The 24,968-nt window shown below is 43.7% G+C and overlaps 1 protein-coding gene across 3 annotated transcripts in view; it reads left to right on the top strand.

Annotated features, from left to right (window-relative positions):
* LOC134345231 (uncharacterized) overlaps window positions 1-24,968 on the top strand; it is a 46,307-nt gene that overhangs the window by 4,183 nt on the left and 17,156 nt on the right. For all 3 annotated transcript variants that reach the window (XM_063045563.1, XM_063045562.1, XM_063045561.1), the window contains exon 2: window positions 5,379-5,735. In XM_063045563.1, the coding sequence (XP_062901633.1) occupies window positions 5,379-5,735 (357 nt within the window). The remainder of the gene's footprint in view (window positions 1-5,378; window positions 5,736-24,968) is intronic.

Below are 24,968 nucleotides of genomic sequence, written 5' to 3'. Positions count from 1 at the left end.
GCGCATGACTCAGTGTGGCACAACCAAGGACTTGTGCAGTTGTGACATGATGTCCCAAATCCAATACTCAGTGCCATGACTGACAATGGGAAGCATGCCACATGCTATCTTATCCACCAGTGTAGGGTGGTGGAGTGGAGATACATCTCTACCAAAGGAAGTGTATGGTCCTCCTTCCCTCTGCTAACTAGCAGGTCGCTCATGGTCAATGTGTAGCACCTGTTTAGCTGGCTTCAGCGCTGCATGAAGCCATGGAAGCAGATAGTGGATGGTTATATGAGCAGCTGGTGCATGACACAAGCACTGGTTATGCGACCACTGATGCCCGGCAGACAATCTCTGAAGGGTATTAATAATTGCTGGGGTCACCCATTTTGTAAAGAAGAAGGCACTGGCAACTTGGCACTGGAGGGCAATGGCAAACCACTTCTGTAGAAAAATGTGTCAAGAACAATCTTAGACATAAGACCATGATCGCCCCCGTCATATGACTCGGCACGATGATGATGATGAACTACCTGTTTTGTCTCCTTTAGGGAACAATATACCTGTACCTGCTGATTTATAACACCCTTCATGGCCCTGAAACTTATTGTGCAAGTCTTGCCCTGGTTTAACTGACCAAAACACAATAACTCTTACCTGGCTAAGCCAGACTCCGTTTGCCCACTTCCCCAATTTATGTTGATCCTTTAACAATCTGAGATAGCTCTCTTCACTATCTACCATACCACCAATTTTAGCATCATCCACAAGTTTACTAACTACGTTAACAAGACCGTCGTCCCAATTGCTAACATAGATGACAATCATCAATTCTCCCAGCGCTGAACCCTATGGTATACCACTCATCACGGGTCTCCAATCTGAATAACATCCTGCACTACTACCTTCTGCCTTCTTCAGAAAGACAAAAGTGATGATTTCAATTTTAAAGAAATATAAAGAGAGAAGTTAACCTAGATAAGAAAGACTAGATGAGTGAAATAATATCAACAAAAAAGTGAGAAAGTGTTTTAACTTATATGTTAAAACATCTAAAATGGTTACAATAGAAATGAATGGCACTGTACACTCCATCTAAATATAGAAATCAAGCCATTCAATACAATTTATGAGATTCCCTTTTCCCAAACTTAACAGTGAAGCACCATAACTTAAGAGAAATGCCGTTGACATGCATTCCCTTATCTATCTGTCATCTGAGCTTTCTGCGTCATTTAACCTTAAATAACAGTGAGCGCTAATATTCTCAGTAATATTTTGACAGGAAACCTATGCTAATAATAGATACAGTTCCAAGATCAAAAGCATGATCGCCAGAACATCAACATATTTTACTGTGCCTAGTCTTGTTCATGCTCTGAGCAACCTTTGTAGTCTAATATTTAGATTTTTATTGAGATTATTTTGGGTATGGGATAAATGCGTTATAGTTGCTGAAGGCACAATCTTTGTCTAATTTTGTTCAAAATGTAATATTTCTGGCAGAATATCAAGGCCAGAAACCTATCACCATTCAAGTACATTTATTATAGTTATATAAATATATAGTTTCTGGAAATGAGAGAACGCCATCATCTTTGTTTAAAATCTGCTATGTGCTTTTCACTTTCAGAACATTTAAGGTAACTTGAACAGTGATATATTGTAGCTGCATTTTGATTTAATTCTTAAAAATAGGAAATGTACAAGTAACCTGGGTTCATTTCCCTTTGCTGTCTATAGGGAGTTTGTACATACTCCCCGTGACCGCATGTGTTTCCTCCGGGTGCTCCGGTTTCCTCCCACATTCCAAAAGATGTTCTGATTGGTAGGTTAATTGGTCAGTGTAAGTTATCCTGTGATTGGGCTAGGGTTAAATCGGGGGTTGCTGGGTGGCGTGGCTCGAACGGCCAGCACGGCCTGTTCTACATTTTATCTCAATGCATAAACAAATAAAAACAGTCTGCATCTCACGTACTTAAGCCTATGCACAGCAATAAAATAGTACACATGAGATGTGGTATATAAAACCAAATGGCAGTGTTAGTTTGACCCGATTTTGATGGTTTTCTTTATTAGAAGAAACATTTTGTGATATGCAGAGAGTTTCATATCTCTCTTCTCATGGGCATGCATGTTTGAAAATGTCGGGTTTCCAAATTGATTTAGTAAATAAGTTTTGATGCTCACACTTTAAAATCTGATCACAGTCATCTGTGTCATAAAAATAAAATGCTGGAAACAATCAACAGATCAAGAACCATTTGTGGAAAGAGAAACAGAGCTCACTTTTCAAATTGAAGACCCTTAATCATGTCATCTCCCTTGCTGCTTTGCTTACCATCAAACCCCCAAGTGAAAAATCAGCAGAATAACTGGATTTAAGTGTGTTCCATGTATAAAACAACAGTGCAGTTAAAGTTTTGCAATCTACAATTGAGATCAAGTGAACTTAAAGCTGTGCTGAATCCAACATCTCTCTCAATCTACATTAAGAAAATTGAATCTCACATGTAGGCAACCTTGACTCAAATAATTCAAGAATTTGGCAATAAGTTGCCAAAATTGCTCAAAAGCCTCTGGGATAGCTAAAGAAAAGGTAATGAAATCTAATTAAGACTACTTCGCTGTGGTTCACATTAAAGATCATTATTGGGGTTATGTTAAAATAACAACTTTTTACAATGATTAGTTTGGTTTCTATTTTATCATTGTTAGCCGCCAAGCAACAGTGTTTAGAACAGTTTTGTGTTGTCTAGAACAAATATAAATACAGGTTAACTTTTTAAAAACACTAATCTGAAGAATGCCAAGTGCAGGCAGTCATTTCAACGGGGTATTTTGGATTTACATGTTGTTGTTAATCATTCATCAAAAGCGAGAAATCCGAGAACATTGCAGCTTCAAATTTTATCTGTCATATTTTCCAACATGATAGCATTCAAGACCATTGTTAACTATGTATTTTCAACGGTTAAGCACATACTTTATATCCTCTGTCTGTTTTCATCATTCTCAAGCATAATACATTATTTTTCTGAATTATCACAAAAACTTGATGAAATAGCTGTTTTGAAGTAAATCAGAAATCTGACTGAAAGGCAGCATGTTAAAGGTATGACTTCCATTATGGGCTACTGCAATAGTCTAATTAATATTCATTAATCACTGTTACCTTAGTCCGTTATTGAAGCAACTATAGCTATGTAGATACTTTAATTGATTCTCCTAGGTAATGCAGTTGTGAACTTTCCCTTTACTTGGCTTTACCATGTTCCTGATAACCTTTGCTTATTCGATTCTTCCTAATACGCATTCTCTGATGGCACCAATTCAACCACCCTCACAAATGGGCAACTTGATCAGCACAGACGGGTTGAGCCAAAGAGTCTGTGTTCTTGCTGTATGGTTCTATGACTTTATGAGTCTCCGTTAGAGTCTCCGTTCTCTATAGCTGCATGCTGTGATTATTCTATTTCTGCAGAGGAATGTGCCTTCACTATTCCTGGTAACCAGTGCTGCACACACTTGCTTGTTGAGCTCAGTGAACAGTGTTAGAACTTTTAAGTCAAAGAATGTTAGTTATCTCAACAGCCATCTATTTTTCTTCTTATTTAGTTTCCTCCGGGGCCAAAGCTTATACTAGGTAGTTAATATTTTCTGTGCATTGAACATGCCAATCTTTTTCCTTAATCAATACTCGTACCAACTAATCTGTAAATTAAATTTCAACATGCTAACAATACATATATAAATGTTTACACAAGCTATACTGTCAATGAAGGATTGTTGAAGACCTGATAACCATTCATCAATTCCATATCTTGCTCTTAAAGGGTGTGATATTACTTTGAAGTTCGTATATTCATACTGGACATTTTCCTGGTAAATCCTAAACACAGGGTACTTCACTAACCTAGAACTAGTGTGTGTGTGCTGTAGAATACTTAATACCATTGTTTTAATACAATTTTATCAAACTGGAGCAGCAACAATTTGAAAACAGAAACGCACAGCACTTCAAGTTGTCCACTTTTTATTTGTAATATGTTGGCAGCTACTCACAAAACAAACACGCTGCACCACACTGGAAGTAAATGGGCTCCATCACTAAAAGCTAGCATCAATCCCTCCACTGTGGAAATGTCAGTCAGTTAATGTCAGGTATCGTTAGTCACTTAACAATAGTACCATAAAGTATTAAAAGAAAATCATCTGCTTAATATGGCACCTCTTGACTATTCAAAATGTATTGCCCAAGTTCAATCTTTATTCAATAGACTCTATTTTATTTAACATTAAAGGATACTTTTACTGAAATCCTATTTAAATCAGCCTCACATATTTGAGGAACATTTCTCATCTATAGTATGCTACATCCAGTGCTAATTTTACAATCCAAATCCATTTTAGAAATAGATGGAAATGGAGAATAATTGAAATCTATTTGTAAAAACAAGAACATTAAATATTGGGAATATGTAGCAGGTCGGGCAGCATCTGTGGAGAGAGAAACTGAGTTAGCATTTCAGTCAATGAGGTATTAGAAAAACAGGGCTTCCTATTGCTCGTGACTTTTATTCTCCATCTGACTCCTACTTAGACCTTTCTAACTGCGACCTCCTGCATTATTATCTTGTGGTCCAATGCAAGTCTGAAGAACAACATTTCACCTTGCATCGGAGCACTTCGCAGCCATAATATTAACTCGATTTATCCACCTGCACTAGCATCATCTATGCATTTGCATTTTTACATTGAGTTGTTTGCACTCTGCCATCATATCACAGTTTGTTTGTTCCTGTTCTCTTCAACTGCCGTCATTAACCTATTAAATGCATGATTACGTCTATAGCCTATCTGCATGGCAACCCTTCTCCCATCCTTTCAAAGATGTCTTCATCTTTACCCTATCTATCCATTTGCCACCCTATCTGCAACTTCAAGTGAACTTGTTTCCTCATCTGATGAAGACTCTTTAGTTTGAAATTTAACTCAGGTTGCCTTTCCATAGATGTTGCCTGTACTGCTGAGTATTATAGAATTTTCTGCCTTCAAATCAGATTTTCAGTATCTGCAGTTTATTTCCATACAGCTCTGCATATTTTGCACAGAACTTTCACTTTATTCAAAGAATTGATTTTAATTATAGAAAAATGCAATACCATAGATGTTAATATAAACATTTAATCTGGCCATCAGAGATTATGAATTATGCTGCTTTATTAGTCAGTGAGTGAAGAATTATTCCCAATTATCATTCACATTGCTTTTGATTTATTTTGATTATCAGTTGATTCTTTGAATAAATTTAACGGGACTGATAATTGACCACATTAATGGAAAAACTGAGCTTCCTAAACTGTGAATAACTCTGTTGTTTTTATTGGTAGGTAAACCCTATATTCTGTCACAGTACCCAAAGAATATTGAGAAGAACCCAGGGGAATCAGCTACTATCTTCTGTCAACTTTCCAATGAAACAATCACTGAAGATACGAGTCTGGTATGGTACAAGTACACACGTAAGGACAAATGCAAACTTGGAGACATCAATCTGAAGACAAAAAACATTACAGCAATTGACCAATTTCAGTTGATGTGGGACCGTGGCAACTACACAGCAATAATGTCAATACGGCATCTGAAGGTGAATGACTCCGGATCATATGGTTGTGAGCTATTTAACGTCGCTGACAATGTTGAAATCAGGAAAGCCGGTGCAACAAACATCACAGTTGTCTTTACTGGTATGTCTGCTCATGCTTCGAGTATCTAAGTAATTGCTTGATAAAACTTTGCATAGAGAGTCATAGAGAAGTACAGCACAGAAAAGGCCTTTTGGCCCATCTAGTTCATGCCAAAACCATTTAAACAGCCTAAAGCCATTGACCTGCACTGAGACCATAGCCCTCCAAGCTAACCACTCTGAGAAGATAGAAAAATTGTCAATGATATATTTTATGGTTTAAATCCCACTAAGCAGAGCTTAATGCATCTGTGCTTCACAGTTTATCTTGCAGTTCATAGAGTAAAATCCTGTAGACGGGTTGCTTCCTTAACTCATAGATAATGTATCATAGATAAAGTAGCAGAACAGAGAACTCGAGGTACTCAAAGACTTTATGAACAACCCCACTAGCGATCATGAGTACCTTCAAATTTTGCCACGGCCACATAGTCAGTCTTATACCTAGATCAAGCATCAAAGTTAAATCATAAGAGTTTTAATTTTGATTTTCAAACCCTTTGTCAAATTCTCCTTATATAAGTTATTGCACATTTCTTTCATTATTTGCTAACTTACACCTAACCATTTACTACTCATCCTTTTCATGAATGTTGCTGAGGTTAGTGAAGTTTATTTGAAATAATGCAATATTATAAAAAGTATCTTAAAATGCATTTGATATTCTTCAAACTCTTCTCGATTTAGGGCAAGTTATCATCATTGTTTAAGATTTTGAGGTTTACTGTTATTACCTGCTCTTATTAATGCCCATTAAAGCTTTTTGAATAATATTTTGAGTGAGGCATATAAAGAATGAGATTCTGGGATGGAAATTATAGCTTGCATCAACTCAGAAAGTTTAGTCTTCTTGAAGAACACCTTACAATATGGATTGTCAATGGTTATTTAATGCTTCCTATAAAACAAATTGTAATATTCATTCTAGGTTACTTTCATTTCTGAGAACAAATTACTCATTTTACAAAAATAATTTTAAAAATAAGGCATAGGAGCAGAATTAAGACATTCAGCCCATCAAGTCTGCTCCTCCATTCCATCATGGCTGATTTATTATCCCTCTCAACCCCATTCTCCTGCTTTCTCCCCGTAACCTTCGACACCCTAAATAATCAGGAACCTATCAACCTTCACTTTAAGTACACTCAGTGACTCGTCCTCCACAGCCATTTGTGGTAATAAATTCCACAGATTCACTACCCTCTGGCTAAAGAAATGCCTCCTCATCTCTGTTCTAAATGGATGTCCCTCTATTCTGAGGCTGTGCGCTCTAGTCCTAGACTCGCCCACTATAGGAAACATCCTCTCCACATCCACTCTATCTGGGGCCTTTAATATTCACCGCACCTTGTTCCCATTCCAACCTCGCTCCTTCGGAACGCTCTGTTCTCCACTCCCTTCGCACTAATCCTAACCTTATTATTAAACCCGCCGATAAGGGGGGTGCTGTTGTAGTCTGGCGTACTGACCTCTACCTTGCCGAGACACAGCGACAACTCGCGGATACCTCCTCTTATTTACCCCTCGATCATGACCCCACTAAGGAGCACCAGGCCATTGTCTCCCACACCATCACCGACTTTATCCGCTCAGGGGATCTCCCATCCACTGCTACCAACCTTATAGTTCCCACACCTCGCACTTCCCGTTTCTACCTCCTACCCAAGATCCACAAACCTGCCTCTCCTGGCCGACCTATTGTCTCAGCTTGCTCCTGCCCCACCGAACTCGTTTCTGCATACCTCGACACGGTTTTATCCCCCCTTGTTCAATCCCTTCCGACCTATGTTCGTGACACTTCTCACGCTCTTAAACTTTTCAATGATTTTAAGTTCCCTGGACCCCACCGCTTTATTTTCACCATGGATGTCCAGTCCCTATATACTTCCATCCCCCATCAGGAAGGTCTCAAAGCTCTACGCTTCTTTTTGGATTCCAGACCTAATCAGTTCCCCTCTACCACCACTCTGCTCCGTCTAGCGGAATTAGTCCTTACTCTTAATAATTTCTCCTTTGGCTCCTCCCACTTCCTCCAAACTAAAGGTGTAGCTATGGGCACCCGTATGGGTCCTAGCTATGCCTGCCTTTTTGTTGGGTTTGTGGAACAATCTATGTTCCGTGCCTATTCTGGTATCTGTCCCCCACTTTTCCTTCGCTACATCGACAACTGCATTGGGGCTGCTTCCTGCACGCATGCAGAACTCGTTGACTTTATTAACTTTGCCTCCAACTTCCACCCTGCCCTCAAGTTTACCTGGTCCATTTCCGACACCTCCCTCCCCTTTCTAGATGTTTCTGTCTCTGTCTCTGGAGGCAGCTTATCCACTGATGTTTCCTATAAGCCTACTGACTCTCACAGCTATCTGGACTATTCCTCTTCTCACCCTGTCTCTTGCAAAAACGCCATCCCCTTCTCGCAATTCCTCTGTCTCCGCCGCATCTGCTCTCAGGATGAGGCTTTTCATTCTAGGATGAGGGAGATGTCTTCCTTTTTTAAAGAAAGGGGCTTCCCTTCCTCCACTATCAACTCTGCTCTTAAACGCATCTCCCCCATTTCATGTACATCTGCTCTCACTCCATCCTCCCGCCACCCCACTAGGAATAGGGTTCCCCTGGTCCTCACCTACCACCCCACCAGCCTCCGGGTCCAACATATTATTCTCCGTAACTTCCGCCACCTCCAACGGGATCCCACCACTAAGCACATCTTTCCCTCCCCCCCTCTCTCTGCATTCCACAGGGATCGCTCCCTACGCAACTCCCTTGTCCATTCGTCCCCCCCATCCCTCCCCACTGATCTCCCTCCTGGCACTTATCCGTGTAAGCAGAACAAGTGCTACACATGCCCTTACACTTCCTCCCTTATCACCATTCAGGGCCCCAGACAGTCCTTCCAGGTGAGGCAACACTTCACCTGTGAGTCGGCTGGGGTGATATACTGCGTCCAGTGCTCCCGATGTGGCCTTTTATATATTGGCGAGACCTGACGCAGACTGGGAGACTGCTTTGCTGAACATCTACGCTCTGTCCGCCAGAGAAAGCAGGATCTCCCAGTGGCCACACATTTTAATTCCACATCCCATTCCCATTCTGACGTGTCTATCCACTGCCTCCTCTACTGTAAAGATGAAGCCACACTCAGGTTGGAGGAACAACACCTTATATTCCGTCTGGGTAGCCTCCAACCTGGTGGCATGAACATCGACTTCTCTAACTTCCACTAATGCCCCACCTCCCCCTCGTACCCCATCTGTTACTTATTTTTATACACACATTCTTTCTCTCACTCTCCTTTTTCTCCCTCTGTCCCTCTAAATATACCCCTTGCCCATCCTCTGGTCCCCCCCACCCTTTGTCTTTCTTCCCGGACCTCCTGTCCCATGATCCTCTCGTATCCCTTTTGCCTATCACCTGTCCAGCTCTCGGCTCCATCCCTCCCCCTCCTGTCTTCTCCTATCATTTTGGATCTCCCCCTCCCCCTCCAACTTTCAAATCCCTTACTCACTCTTCCTTCAGTTAGTCCTGACGAAGGGTCTTGGCCTGAAACGTCGACTGCACCTCTTCCTAGAGATGCTGCCTGGCCTGCTGCGTTCACCAGCAACTTTTATGTGTGTTGCTTGAATTTCCAGCATCTGCAGACTTCCTGTTGTTTGCCTTTAATATTGGATAGGTTTCAATGAGATTCCCCCTCTTTCTATTATACTCCTGTGAGTACAGGGCTAGAACCATCAAACACTCCTCATATGTTAACCCTTTCATTCCCAGAATTATTCTCGTGAACTTTCTCTGACCCACTCCAAATACAGTACGCTGATTTCAGCCATCTGTCTTCATCTCCTGGGTTTATTGACATGGAGATGGGCTTCTATACTTCCTGAGATTAGTTGGTGGTAAACCTTGCTCCTGAACAAAGAGAAAGTTGTATTGCATAGAGAATTAGAAGAGTTTGTCAAGGTAGTATTTTTTGATGACAATATACTACCTTCATTAGCTTAAGGATGACTTTTTAATAACAATTAAAATACACAGAATGAATTGCTGCTACTCTGGTCCTTTTGACAGAGGGACAATAGTAATTAGTCTGAAATTTGTTTCTCTCAGAACTAATGTAAACATTTGAAACAAATTTCAACACCCATTATATTAAGTACATTTGTATTTAAAACATGCTGTACCCTTAGTGGTAACACTGGAATCCTGGATTAGTTCTGTATTCCTAAAGGAAAAGTAATCATTTGTATGGACGTAATATTTGAAGTATTTGAAAAGAAGAGAGTGACTCTCCCAATTCAGAGTCTAGCCAGAAAGTATATGGATGTGGAAGCCATAGAAAGGGTGCAGAGGAGATTTACAAGGATGTTGCCTGGATTGGGGAGCATGCCTTATGAGAATAGGTTGAGAGAACTCGACCTTTTCTCCTCAAAGCGGCGGAGGATGAGGGATGTCCTGATAGAGGTGTATAAGATGATGAGAGGCATTGATCATGTGGGTAGTCAGAGGCTTTTACCCGGGGCTGAAATGGTTGCCACAAGAGGACACAGGTTTAAGGTGCTGGGGAGTAGGTACAGAGGAGATGCCAGGGGTAAGTTTTTTACTCAGAGAGTTGTGAGTGCGTGGAATGGACTGCCGGCAATGGTGGTGGAGGCGCATACGATAAGAGACTTTTAGATAGGTACATGGAACTTAGTAAAATAGAGGGCTATAGGTAAGCCTAGTAATTTCTAAGGTAGGGACATGTTCGGCACAACTCTGTGGGCCGACGGGCCTGTATTGTGCTGTAGGTTTTCTATGTTTCTATTTTTCTATATTGCTTCCAGTCTTGTCAGAGTGATGCCATGTAAATAACGTGACCTTTCATATTTTATGGCTCACTAAACAGCCAGATATTTATTTATTAAGGTTTCAATTACTACATTTAACATGCTTTATTGACATTAATCCATATACAATGGAAAGAACAATTGATTACTATTTCCAAAATGTTTAATCAACAAGAAATCAATGATTCTGTAGTTTGATGCAAATCAAGCAAATGAGAAGCAGGCAGGAAAACTTTAAATAAACCTTACTCACTGAAGACATTACTTATCATTATTAAATATTAGATTTCTATACATCGGAAAATGGGGACGGTGAGTCATAAGTCAGTGTACTATATCATTCTTAGACTCATAAACAACCTCCAGAATCATTTTCTCACAATGAATATTCCATTCATTAGTTCACATACAGTACGTGGGCTTAGGTACAAAAATGGTCAATGAGCGAACGTTGCATTAAACCTTGTTAAGGAAAGAGCAGTTTCCGTGGTTTTTCAAACCACACACTGCAAAGAGTGACAGGTGAAGGAGCTTTCCAGCGTACTGTACATACGCTCAGTGGCCACTTTATTAGATAACTCCTGTACCTGATGAAGTGGCTGCTCAGTGAATGTTCAATCTTCTGCTGCTGTTGCCCATCCACTTCACAGCTCAACGTGTGCTGTATTCAGGAATGCCCTTCTGCACACCACTGTTGTAATGCGTGGTTATTTGAGTCACTGTCACTTTCCTGTCAGTTTGAACCAGTTTGGCCATTCTCCTCTGACCTCTCTCATCAACAAGGCATTATCACCCACAGAACTGCTCATTGGATGTTTGTTTTTGTTTTTCACACCATTCTCTGTAAACTGTAGAGATCGTTGTGCGTGAAAATCCCAGGAGATCAGCAATTTCTCAGATACTCAAGCCAAGGTGCCTGGCACCAGCAATAATTCCACAGTCAAAGTCACTTAGATCACATTTCTCCCTCATTCTGATGTTTAAACAGAACCTCTTAATCATGTCTCCATGCTTTCCATGCATTGAGTTGCTGCCACATGATTAGCTGATTAGATATTTGTATTAACAATCAGGTGCACAGGTATATCTAATAAAGTGGCCAGTGTGTGTACTTTTAATTAAACATAATACCTATTTGTTGAAAATACATTTATATAGTACATTGACACAAAGGATTTGGATGATGTAGGGAATCTTGAGTAACACACACAAAAGGCTGGATGAACTCAGCAGGAGTGGCAGTACCTATGGAGGGAAATGAACAGGCAATGGCCAAGACTGAATACATAATCTACACTTATACATTATATAACTTGATCTTGTCAATTATTTTATATGTTATGGCTCAGATGGAGTACAAAAATAAAATACACAGGGATTGTCAATGTAAATAATATAAGCTTTAATAAAAATGCCAGATAATCACAAGAACTAGACTGAGCAAACTAATCACAGAGCCTATGTTTTACTCAAGTACTAGATTTCCTGCAAATTTCCAGGAAAAGTTCAATTGTAGAGGAAGTTTAGACTTTCCAATTAGAGGCATGGAGTTACAGAACACCTCAGCATGGAAACAATTCTGACCCATCTAGTCTGTGCCAAACCATTAATCTGCCTAGTCCCATTGATATGCCCTTGTCCCAGAGCCCTCCATACCCCTCTCATCCATATACCTATCCAAATTTCTCTTAAATATTGAAATCGACCAAGCATCTACCACTTGCACTGGCAGCTCATTCCATCCTCTCACCACCCTCTGAGTGATGAAGTTCCCCCTCATGTTCCCCTTAAATGTTTCATCTTTTACCCTCAACCCATGCTCTCTCGTTGTAGTCTCACCAACCTCAATGGAAAATGCCTGCTTGCATTTACCCTATCTACACCCCTCATAATTCTGTATACCTCTATCAGATCTCCCCTCAATCTTCTACATTCTAGGCAACAAACTCCTACCTAGCCTATCCAACCTTTCCCTATAACTCAGGTCCACAAGTCTCAGTAAAGCCTTGTAAGTTTTCTCTGTACTCTTTCAATCTTATTCACATCTTTCCTGTAGTTAGTTGACCTAAACTGCACAAAATACTCCAAATTGGGTCTCACCAACATCTCCTACAATTTCAACATGACATCCCTCCTCCTGTACTCAATACTTTGATATATGATGACCAAATGCCAAAAGCTTTCTTTATGACCCTATCTAACTATGATGCTACTTTCAAGGAATTATGAATCTGATTTCCCAGATCCCTCTGTCCTCCCACACTCCTCAGAGCCCTAGTGTTTACTGTGTATGACCTACCTGGTTTGTCCTCCCAAAGCTCAACACTACACACTTGTCTGCACTGAATTCCATCTGCCATTTTTCCTTGCTATCCACTACACCACTAATCTTGGTGTCATCCACAAATTTGGTGGTGCTATTTACCACATTGTCATCGAGATCTTTGATACAGATGACAAACAACAACAGAGCCAGCACCGATCCCTGTGGCATGTTACTACTCACCGGGCTCCAGTCTACGAGTCAGCCACCTACAACCGCTCTCTGGCATCTTCTGTGGACTCAATATCTAATCCAATTTAGTTCATCATCTTGAAACCTTCTTGACCCTCCTCCCATGCAGGACCTTGTTAAAAGCCTTGCTAAAGTCCATGTGGCCAACATCCGCTGCCTTGCTTTCATCAACATTCCTGGAAACTTCCTCGAAAAGCTCTCTAAGATTGACTAGACACAACTTAACACGCACAAACCCTTGATGATAATCCCTAATCAGTCCCTGCCATCCAAATATTTATACTGTATATCCAGTCCCTTAGAGTACCTTCCAGTAAGTTTTCCACACCACAACTGATGTCTGGTTCACCAGCCTATACTCTCATGGCTTATTCTTCGAGCCTTTTTTGAACAACAGAACAACTTCAGCTATCCTCCAGTCCTCCGGCACATTACCTGCACCTGAGGATGTTTTAAGTATCGCTGCTAGGGTCATTGCAATTTCTGTACTAGTCTCCCATGGGGTCCAAGGGAACAGCTTGTCAGGCCCTGGGGATTTATCCACACTAATTTTCCTCCTCCTCTGTAATCTGAATAGGGTCCATGACCTTAATGCTGCTTTTCCTCATATCTATAGACTCTGTGTCCATTTCCCGAGTAAATACAGATTTTAAAAAATCAATTTATGATTTCCCCATCTCTTTCAGCTCCACGCAGAGATTAAGATGCTGATCTTCCAGAGGACTAATTTTGTTCCTTGCTAACCTTTTGATCTGAATATATATATAGTTCTCTTGCATTTCTTATACTCCTCAAGCACCTCATTTGTTTCTACCTGCCCATACCTGCTATGTACCTCCTCCTCTTTTCCTAAGCAGGGCCTCAATATCTCTCAAAAACCCAAGGCTCCATAAATCCATTATCCTTGCCTTTTATTCTGATCAGAACATACCAACTCTGTATTCCCAATTTTTCATTTTTAGAGGGCTTCCCACTTACCAAGTACTGCACAGCTTTGCCAGAAAACAACCTAACCCAAACCACACTTGCCAGATCCTTTCTGATTCCATCAAAATTTACTTTTCTCCAACTCACAAACACAACTCCAGAGCTGGGCCTATCGTTTTCAATAATTACCTTGAAACTAATGGCAATATGATCACAAGCTGAAAAGTTCATCTTGTCCACAAATTGCAGGGGCCCTACAGAAAGTTCTGTCACCTGCCCTGCCTCATTTCCTAATAGGAGATCTAGCATCACACACCCTCTAGCTGGGACTTTTATGTACTGATTAAGGAAATTTTCCTGAACACATTTGAGAAACTCTTTCCAATCCAGCCTTTTTACAGTATGGGAGTTCCAGTCAATATGTGGAAAGTTAAAATCACCTGTTATCACAATCTTAGATTTCTTGAAACAGTCTGCATTCTCTCTACAAATTTACTCCTCCAAATCCCGTGGATTATTGGATGATCAATAATATAATCCCATTAATGTGTTTATACCTTTTTCATTCCTCAGTTCTACCCATTATACCCAGACAAATAGGTACAAGAACGGTTTCTTTCCATATGCCATCAGTCTTATGAACACTTGAATTTTAGTCTATTATAAACCAAGTCCACCTGTACATACACAGGTATATGAACATTGTATATAGTTCATGATTATTTGCACTATTTTTTTGTTTGCTTTTTGATTCTGTACAGCGAGAGCTCAGGGAAATCAGCACCAAATTCCCTGTATGTGTTCACATACTTGGCGGTAATAAAGGTTTCTGATTCTGATTAAGTTCTACTGGATGAGTTCTCCTGTCTGAGCACTGCCATGACATTTTAACTGACCAGTAATGTCACCCCTTCACCTTTATCCTTCCCACTCTATCACATCCAAAGCAATGGAACCACGGTAGACTGAGCTGCTGGTCCTGCCCCCTCCTGCAAACAAGTCTCACTAATGGCTGATCCACTCCCTAAGCACATCCACCTTTCCTACAATACTCCTTGCACTGAAAAAAAAATGCAGCTCAGAACATTAGTCTCACCATGCTCAATGTTTTGATTCCTGACCTTGTATGTAGGCTTAACAACATCTTTCTCCACAACCGCACCACTATCTGTTCTAGCGATGCAGCATTAGCAAACCTTCCTGCAATGAAAGTCTTCAGATTTTTACAACTGCCAGAACTTTACTAAATTCTGCTTGTTTGATGAATATCTCTACTGTGTAACGGGAAGCAATACGAAAAAAAGCTGGGTATAATTAGAACTGATATTGTCTATAGGCTATAGCCTACATGTAAATGCAAACTGTCACACATTTTCTTCAAAACATGCAGCCTTTGCATTGCAGGAATATGATTATAATCTAAGAGACAGAGGCAGGTGTTTCAGCTTACTGAGCTCACACTAACAATCAAGCAGCCATGGGTTTACCAAGAATAACATCTGTTGATGTTTTGACTCAAGACTATGCATCAGGACTGAGGGTGTAAAGGAAAGATAGCCAACAAACGGAAGTGCGAGAGCGAGGTGAGGCGGAGGATGGAAGGTGATGATGAGGTGTGTAGGATGGGGAGTGAAGTCAGGTGAAGGGGTGAAGGGGGAACAATTAGAACAATTAGCTGGTGGGAGATAGGTGAAGAAGACGAACTGGAATATAAAAGAGGGATGAAGAGCAATTGAAATCAAGTGGGGGAAGTGATAAGAAACGTAAAACAAAGGAGAAGAAATCTCACTGCATGGAAGATTCTGCAACAGCTGTCATGCCACTTGAATATGACCATTTCATAGGTTACATCTCTTCAATAGAATGCACTTTTATCTTTATTCTCGGTATGAGCTGATCACAACTTATTTTTCTTTGTTTGCTTTTTGTTCTTGTAATACTTAATAAAATAGCATTAATCACCTCACTGTTGACTTGCGAAGAACCTCCGGATCAATATCACCAGATCCAACATGCTGTAGACTACCCTGGCGTAATATGGAGTGCAGCTTTTCCAATTTCTGTTTGGCCTCACAATGCCAGTGGATGTAGCCAAGGAGAGTCAAGTTGTTGTGGGAATAGGAAGGGGAATTAAAGTGACAGGTAACTAGAACTAGACGCTCAACATAGCCATTGCGCACAGAGCACAGGTTCATCCCAAAATAGTTGTGCTGCTGTAGAGGAGGTGCAACACTTAGCCCTTCATCTTCCCTCTCACCACCAAACAGGGATATTAGCAGCTCTTCCAGGTAAGGCAGAGATTCTCATGTGCCTTCTCCAACCTATCTAATGCATTCAGGCCTTGCAATGTGGCCTCCTCGCCAGTGCTGCAGACTAAGCAGTTGCCTTGCAGAGCACCAACATCCTGCAAAAGCCATTTTGAAGTCCCAGCTGCATGCAAACCCTCATGGTTTGTTGCCTCCTGGGTGCCAGGGTCCAGGATGTCTCTGACCGAGTGCACGACATCCTGGTACGAGAGGGAAAGCAACCGGAAGTCATGATACATGTTGGCACCAACGACATAGTCAGGAAGAGGGATGAGGTCCTGAAGTGTGAGTTTCGGGAACTAGGCAGAAGGCTGAAGAACAGGACCTCAAGGGTGGCGTTCTCAGGATTGCTGCCAGTCCTACGTGACAGTGATGGTAAGAATTGGAGGAGATGACAGTTGAGTGCGTGGCTGTGGAGTTGGTGCAGGGAGAAGGGTTTCAGATTTTTGGATGATTGGGATTTCTTCTGGGGAAGGTGGGACCTGTACAGATTGGATGGGTTGCACCTGAACTCCAGGGAGAGCAATATCCTTGCAGGTAGGTTTGCTAGCATGGTTCGGGAGGGTTTAAACTAATTTGCAAGGGGGATGGGACCCAGAGCGATAGAGCAGTGGAAGAAGTGCATGGAGTAAAGCCAGATCTAACATATAGAGAGGCTTTGAGGAAAGAGAAACAGAATAAAGGGTGTAAGGGTAGTAAGGTAGACGGGCTAAAGCGCATGTACTTCAATACAAGAAGCATCAGGAACAAAGGTGATGAACTGAGAGCTTGCATACATGGAATTATGATGTAGTGGCCATTACAGAGACTTGGCTGGCACCAGGGCAGGAATGGATTCTCAATATTCCTGGATTTCAGTGCTTTAAAAGGGATGGGGGGGGAGGGGAGGAGGGGTGGCTTTACTGGTCAGGGATACAATTACAGCTACAGAAATGTAGCAGGATCCTCTTTTGAGTCAGTATGGGTGGAAGTCAGGAACAGGAAGGGAGCAGTTACTCTACTGGGAGTATTCTATAGGCCCCCTAATAGCAGCAGAGATACAGAGGAGCAGATTGGGAGGCAGATTTTGGAAAGGTGCAAAAATAACAGGGTTGTTGTCATGGGTGACGTTAACTTCCATAATATTGATTGACACCTGATTAGTTCCAACGGTTTAGACGGGGCAGAGTTTGTTAAGTGTGTCCAGGATGGATTCCTGTCACAGTATGTTCACAGGCCAACTAGGGAGAATGCCATACTAGATTTAATATTAGGTAACGAACCAGGTCAGGTCGTAGATCTCCCAGTGGGTGAGCATCTGAGTGACAGTGACCACTGCTCCCTGGCCTTTAGAATCATCATGGAAAAGGATAGAATCAGAGAGGACAGGAAAATTTTTAATTGGGGAAGGGCAAATTATGGGGCTGTAAGGCTACAACTTGCGGGTGTGAATTGGGATGATGTTTTTGCGGGGAAATGTACGATGGACATGTGGTCGATGTTCAGGGATCTCTTGCAGGATGTTAGGGATAAATTTGTCCCATTGAGGAAGATAAAAAATGGTAGAGTGAAGGAATCATGGGTGATAAATGAGGTGGAAAATCTAGTCAGGTGGAAGAAGGCAACATACATGAGGTTTAGGAAGCAAGGATCAGATGGGTCTATTGAGGAATATAGGGTAGCAAGAAAGGAGCTTAAGAAGGGGCTGAGGAGAGCAAGAAGGGGGCATGAGAAGGCCTTGATGAGTAGGGTAAAGGAAAACCCCAAGGCATTCGTCAATTATGTGAAGAACAAAAGGATGACAGGAGTGAAGGTAGGACCAATTAGAGATAAAGGTGGGAAAATATGCCTGGAGGCTGTGGAAGTGAGCAAGGTCCTCAATGAATACTTCTCTTCAGTATTCACCAATGAGAGGGAACTTGATGGCGGTGAGGCCAATATGAGTGAGGTTGATGTTCTAGAGCATGTTGATATTACGGGAGAGGAGGTGTTGGAGTTACTAAAATACATTAGGATGGATAAGTCCCCGGGGCCTGACGGAATATTCCCCAGGCTGCTCCACGAGACAAGGGAAGAGATTGCTGAGCCTCTGGCTATGATCCTTATGTCCTAGTTGTCCACAGGAATGGTACCAGAGGACTGGAGGGAGGCGAATGTTGTCCCCTTGTTCAAAAAGAGTAGTAGGGATAGTCCGGGTAATTATAGACCAGTGAGCCTTACGTCTATGGTGGAAAAGCTGTTGGAAAAGATTCTTAGAGATAGGTTCTATGGGCATTTAGAGAAACATGGTCTGATCAGGGACAGTCAGCATGGCTTTGTGAAGGGCAGATTGTGTCTAACAAGCCTGATAGAGTTCTTTGAGGAGGTGATCAGGCATATAGATGAAGGTAGTGCAGTGGATGTGATCTGCATGAATTTTAGTGAGGCATTTGACAAGGTTCCACTCGGTAGGCTTATTCAGAAAGTCAGAAGGCATGGGATCCAGGGAAGTTTGGCCAGCTGGATTCAGAATTGGCTTGCCTGCAGAAAGCAGAGGGTCGTGGTGTAGGGAGTACATTTGGATTGGAGGATTGTGACTAGTGGTGTCCCAAAAGGATTGGTTCTGGGACCTCTACTTTTCATGATTTTTATTAACAACCTTGATGTGCGGGTAGAAAAGTAGGTTGGCAAGTTTGCAGATGACACAAAGGTTGGTGGTGTTGTGGATAGTGTAGAGGATTGTCAAAGATTGCGGAGAGACATTGATAGGATGCAGAAGTGGGCTGAGAAGTGGCAGATGGATTTCAACCCAGAGAAGTGTGAGGTGGTATACTTTGGAAGGACACGCTCCAAGGCAGAGTACAAAGTAAATAGCAGGATACTTGGTAGTGTGGAGGAGCAGAGGGATCTGGGGGTACATGTCCACAGATCGCTGAAAGTTGCCTCACAGGTAGATTGGGTAGTTAAGAAAGCTTATGGGATGTTAGCCTTCATAAGTCGAGGGATAGAGTTTAAGGGTCGCGAGGTAATGATGCAACTCTGTAAAACTCTGGTTCGGCCACACTTGGAGTACTGTGTCCAGTTCTGGTCGCCTCACTATAGGAAGGATGTGGAAGGATTGGAAAGGATGCAGAGGAGATTTACCAGGATGCTCAACATATTATTCTCATTAACTTCCACCACCTCCAACGGCAAAATATTATTCTCCGTAACTTCCGTCACCTCCAACGGGATCCCACCACTAAGCACATCTTTCCCTCCCCACCCTCTCTGCATTCCGCAGGGATCGCTCCCCACGCAACTCCCTTGTCCATTCATCCCCCCCCATCCCTCCCCAATGATCTCCCTCCTGGCACTTACCCGTGTAAGCAGAACAAGTGCTACACGTGCCCTTACACTTCCTCCCTTACCACCATTCAGGGCCCTAAACAGTCCTTCCAGGTGAGGCAACACTTCACCTGTGAGTCGACTGGGGTGATATACTGCATCCGGTGCTCCCGATGTGGCCTTTTATATATTGGCGAGACCTGACGCAGACTGGGAGACCGCTTTGCTGAACATCTACGCTCTGTCCGCCAGAGAAAGCAGGATTTCCCAGTGGCCACACATTTTAATTCCACATCCCATTCCCATTCTGACATGTCTATCCACGGCCTCCTCTACTGTAAAGATGAAGCCACACTCAGGTTGGAGGAACAACACCTTATATTCCGTCTGGGTAGCCTCCAACCTGATGGCATGAACATCGACTTCTCTAACTTCCGCTAAGGCCCCACCTCCCCCTCGTACCCCATCTGTTACTTATTTTTATGCACACATTCTTTCTCTCACTCTCCTTTTTCTCCCTCTGTCCCTCTGAATATACCTCTTGCCTATCCTCTGGGTCTCCCCGCCTTGTCTTTCTTCCTGGACCTCCTGTCCCATGATCCTCTCATATCCCCTTTTGCCTATCACCTGTCCAGCTCTTGGCTCTATCCCTCCCCCTCCTGTCTTCTCCTATCATTTTGGATCTCCCCCTCCCCCTCCAACTTTCAAATCCCTTACTCACTCTTCCTTCAGTTAGTCCTGACGAAGGGTCTCGGCCTGAAATGTCGACTGCACCTCTTCCTCCAGATGCTGCCTGGCCTGCTGCGTTCACCAGCAACTTTGCTGTGTGTTGCTTGAATTTCCAGCATCTGCAGAATTCCTGTTGTTTGCATTTAATTTCACTACTGCGAAGCCTCTTCCGGTGATGCCTGCACCGAAGAAGTTTAGATCCTCTCTTCGACAGGAGTTCAGTGAAACCATCTCTCACTGTTCCCCATCTGTAATTTCTTCGGCTCTTCAACTTTTCGACCACACTTTGACTCAGACTCACTATCACAGCCATATATCCTTTCTTGGAACGTGCCTCCGTCGCCAACTTACTCCAGTTGGCTTTAGGATTCGTTTCCAAGCTTCTCAATTTGGACCTTCTGAGGACCCCAGGTACTCACATTTTATTGACTCTGCCACTCGCCGCTTCTCCCGTCAAGCTCTGAAGGCGACTTTCTCCGCCATGGGGAGGTACTTGGTGTCCCTATCCCAGACCCTTCCACACCTTTGGGACACTTTCTTCGCCGTCTGTAATGGTCCTACCCGTTATTTCATCCTCCATCGGATTCACGCCTGCAATCGCCGTTTTTTTGACTTTGTCATGTTAGGCAAAGATCGCAAGATCCTACATCTACGGACTCCAGAGCCTGCTGGCCCTGAAACTAGCAGACATGAACTTCAGATTGCGGCCTTTGCCATTGATCTCGCGGCTCCAACACCTCAGGGCATATTCAAAACCCGGACTCCAGCAACGACCATGGACACCTTCACAGCAATTGCGCAACCACCAACTGCGACTCCAGCCTTGAACTCCAGGCCGGGTCTTTATGTGCTGCTGTTGTGACTCCCGTCTCCCCTTCCCCCACCACCACGCCGCAGCCCCGTCTTCCTCAGATCCCACCGTCAACTCCTGGGCCCTCAGAGGCTCCATCTTCCTCTCACCCCAACCCTCCCCTCTCCATTGACACCCCCAGCCTCCCCCCTCCCCCCTCTGATCCCAGCTTTCATCCGTGCCGGGTCTTTACCATCCCCTCCGGAGGCAGAACGCTCTGTTCTCAGTAAGGGCCTCACCTTTGTCCCCCTTCGCCCACACCTCAGCGAGTTCCGTGTTCACCATGATGCGGAACTTTTCTTCCACCGTCTCCGTCTCCGAGCCTACCTCTTCGGCAAGGACTCTTCCACCCCCACCGATGACCCCTTCTCCCGTCTTCAACCCTCCCCTTCTTCATGGACACCCCGCTCTGGTCTTCTGCCTGCTCTGGATCTCTTTATTGCCAACTGCCGACGGGACATCAACCGTCTCGACTTCACCGCACCTTGTCCCCATTCCAACCTCACTCCTTCGGAACGCTCTGCTCTCCACTCCCTCCGCACTAATCCTAACCTTATTATTAAACCCGCCGATAAGGGGGGTGCTGTTGTAGTCTGGCGTACTGACCTCTACCTTGCCGAGACACAGCGACAACTCGCGGATACCTCCTCTTATTTACCCCTCGATCGTGACCCCACTAAGGAGCACCAGGCCATTGTCTCCCACACCATCACCGACTTTATCCGCTCAGGGGATCTCCCATCCACTGCTACCAACCTTATAGTTCCCACACCCCGCACTTCCCGTTTCTACCTCCTACCCAAGATCCACAAACCTGCCTGTCCTGGCCGACCTATTGTCTCAGCTTGCTCCTGCCCCACCGAACTCGTTTCTGCATACCTCGACACGGTTTTATCCCCGCTTGTTCAATCCCTTCCGACCTATGTTCGTGACACTTCTCACGCTCTTAAACTTTTCAATGATTTTAAGTTCCCTGGACCCAACCGCTTTATTTTCACCATGGATGTCCAGTCCTTATATACTTCCACCCCCATCAGGAAGGTCTCAAAGCTCTATGCTTCTTTTTGGATTCCAGACCTAACCAGTTCCCCTCTACCACCACTCTGCTCCGTATAGCGGAATTAGTCCTTACTCTTAATAATTTCTCCTTTGGCTCCTCCCACTTCCTCCAAACTAAAGGTGTAGCTATGGGCACCCGTATGGGTCCTAGCTATGCCTGCCTTTTTGTTGGCTTTGTGGAACAATCTATGTTCCGTGCCTATTCTGGTATCTGTCCCCCACTTTTCCTTCGCTACATCGACAACTGCATTGGCACTGCTTCCTGCACGCATGAAGAACTCGTTGACTTTATTAACTTTCCCTCCAACTTTCACCCTGCCCTCAAGTTTACCTGGTCCATTTCCGACACCTCCCTCCCCTTTCTAGATCTTTCTGTCTCTGGAGACAGCTTATCCACTGATGTCTACTATAAGCCTACTGACTCTCACAGCTATCTGGACTATTCCTCTTCTCACCCTGTCTCTTGCAAAAACGCCATCCCCTTCTCGCAATTCCTCCGTCTCCGCCGCATCTGCTCTCAGGATGAGGCTTTTCATTCCAGGACGAGGGAGATGTCTTCCTTTTTTAAAGAAAGGGGCTTCCCTTCCTCCACTATCAACTCTGCTCTTAAACACATCTCCCCCATTTCACGTACATCTGCTCTCACTCCATCCTCCCGCCACCCCACTAGGAATAGGGTTCCCCTGGTCCTCACCTACCACCCCACCAGCCTCCGGGTCCAACATATTATTCTCCGTAACTTCCGCCACCTCCAACGGGATCCCACCACAAAGCACATCTTTCCCTTCCCCCCTCTCTCTGCATTCCGCAGGGATCGCTCCCTACGCAACTCCCTTGTCCATCGTCCCCCCCATCCCTCCCCAATGATCTCCCTCCTGGCACTTATCCGTGTAAGCGGAACAAGTGCTACACATGCCCTTACACTTCCTCCCTTACCACCATTCAGGGCCCCAAACAGTCCTTCCAGGTGAGGCAACACTTCACCTGTGAGTCAACTGGGGTGATATACTGCGACCGGTGCTCTCGATGTGGCCTTTTATATATTGGCGAGACCCGACGCAGACTGGGAGACCGCTTTGCTGAACATCTACGCTCTGTCTGCCAGAGAAAGCAGGATCTCCCAGTAGCCACACATTTTAATTCCACATCCCATTCCCATTCTGACATGTCTATCCACGGCCTCCTCTCCTGTAAAGGTGAAGCCACACTCAGGTTGGAGGAACAACACCTTATATTCCGTCTGGGTAGCCTCCAACCTGATGGCATGAACATCGACTTCTCTAACTTCCGCTAAGGCCCCACCTCCCCCTCGTACCTCATCTGTTACTTATTTTTATGCACACATTCTTTCTCTCACTCTCCTTTTTCTCCCTCTGTCCCTCTGAATATACCTCTTGCCCATCCTCTGGTCCCCCCCCCTTGTCTTTCTTCCCGGACCTCCTGTCCCATGATCCTCTCATATCCCCTTTGTCAATCACCTGTCCAGCTCTTGGCTCCATCCCTCCCCCTCCTGTCTTCTCCTATCATTTTGGATCTCCCCCTCTCCCTCCAACTTTGAAATCCCTTACTTACGCTTCCTCCAGTTAGTCCTGACGAAGGGTCTCGGCCTGAAACGTCGACTGCACCTCTTCCTACAGATGCTGCCTGGCCTGCTGCGTTCACCAGCAACTTTGATGTGTGTTGCTTGAATTTCCAGCATCTGCAGAATTCCTGTTGTTTACCAGGATGCTGCCTGGTTTAGAGAGTATGCATTATGATCAGAGATTAAGGGAGTTAGGGCTTTACTTTTTGGAGAGAAGGAGGATGAGAGGAGACATGATAGAGGTGTACAAGATATTAAGAGAAATAGCTAGAGTGGATAGCCAGCGCCTCTTCCCCAGGGCACCACTGCTCAATACAAGAGGACATGGCTTTAAGGTAAGGGGCGGGAAGTCCAAGGGGGATATTAGAGGAAGGTTGTTACTCAGAGAGTGGCTGGTGCCTGGAATGCACTGCCTGAGTCAGTGGTGGAGGCAGATACACTGGTGAAATTTAAGAGACTACTAGACAGGTACATATATAGAGGAATTTAAGGTGGGGTATTATATGGGAGGCACAACATTGTGGGCCAAAGGGCCTGTACTGTGCTTTGCTATTCTATGTTCTATGTTAACTGGTCGCTCCTTCTGGAACTCTAAGTTCTAGAACTTCTTGGCCTCGACCCTGCCTTGTGCAGCTGGATCCTGAACTTCCTGTCAGATTGCCGGGAAGTGGTAAGAGTGGGCTCCCTCACCTCCACCCTTCTTACTCTCAATACAGGAGCCCCTCAGGTGTACTATGTCCTCTCCTTTATACCCTGTATACCCATGACTTTGTTGCCACCCACAGCTGCAATCTGCTGATTAAATTTGCCGACGACACTACATTACATCACCACAGCATAAAAGCCAGGACACAACATCTTCTTCCACCAGGCCATCAGACTGATTATGCTGATTTGTGTGTATTCCTATGTTATATTGACTGTTCTATTTTTTATAAATTATTATAAATTACTATGATTGCACATTGTACAGTTAGACGGAGATTTTTTACTCCTCATGTATGTGAAGGATATAAGAAATAAAGTCAATTCAATTCAAATGATGAAGTACAAAGAAAAATCGCCCAGCACATGAGACACTCCGAAGATCTACTGTCCGCGGTGAGGAAGAGGAAATTGGGATGGTATGGCCATGTAACAAGATCAAGTGGACACTCAAAG

The sequence above is a fragment of the Mobula hypostoma genome, chromosome 4 (genome assembly GCF_963921235.1).
Source record: "Mobula hypostoma chromosome 4, sMobHyp1.1, whole genome shotgun sequence".
NCBI lineage: Eukaryota > Metazoa > Chordata > Chondrichthyes > Myliobatiformes > Myliobatidae > Mobula > Mobula hypostoma.
Note: the sequence above shows the minus strand (reverse complement) of the source record. Positions and strands in the feature narration are given on the sequence as shown.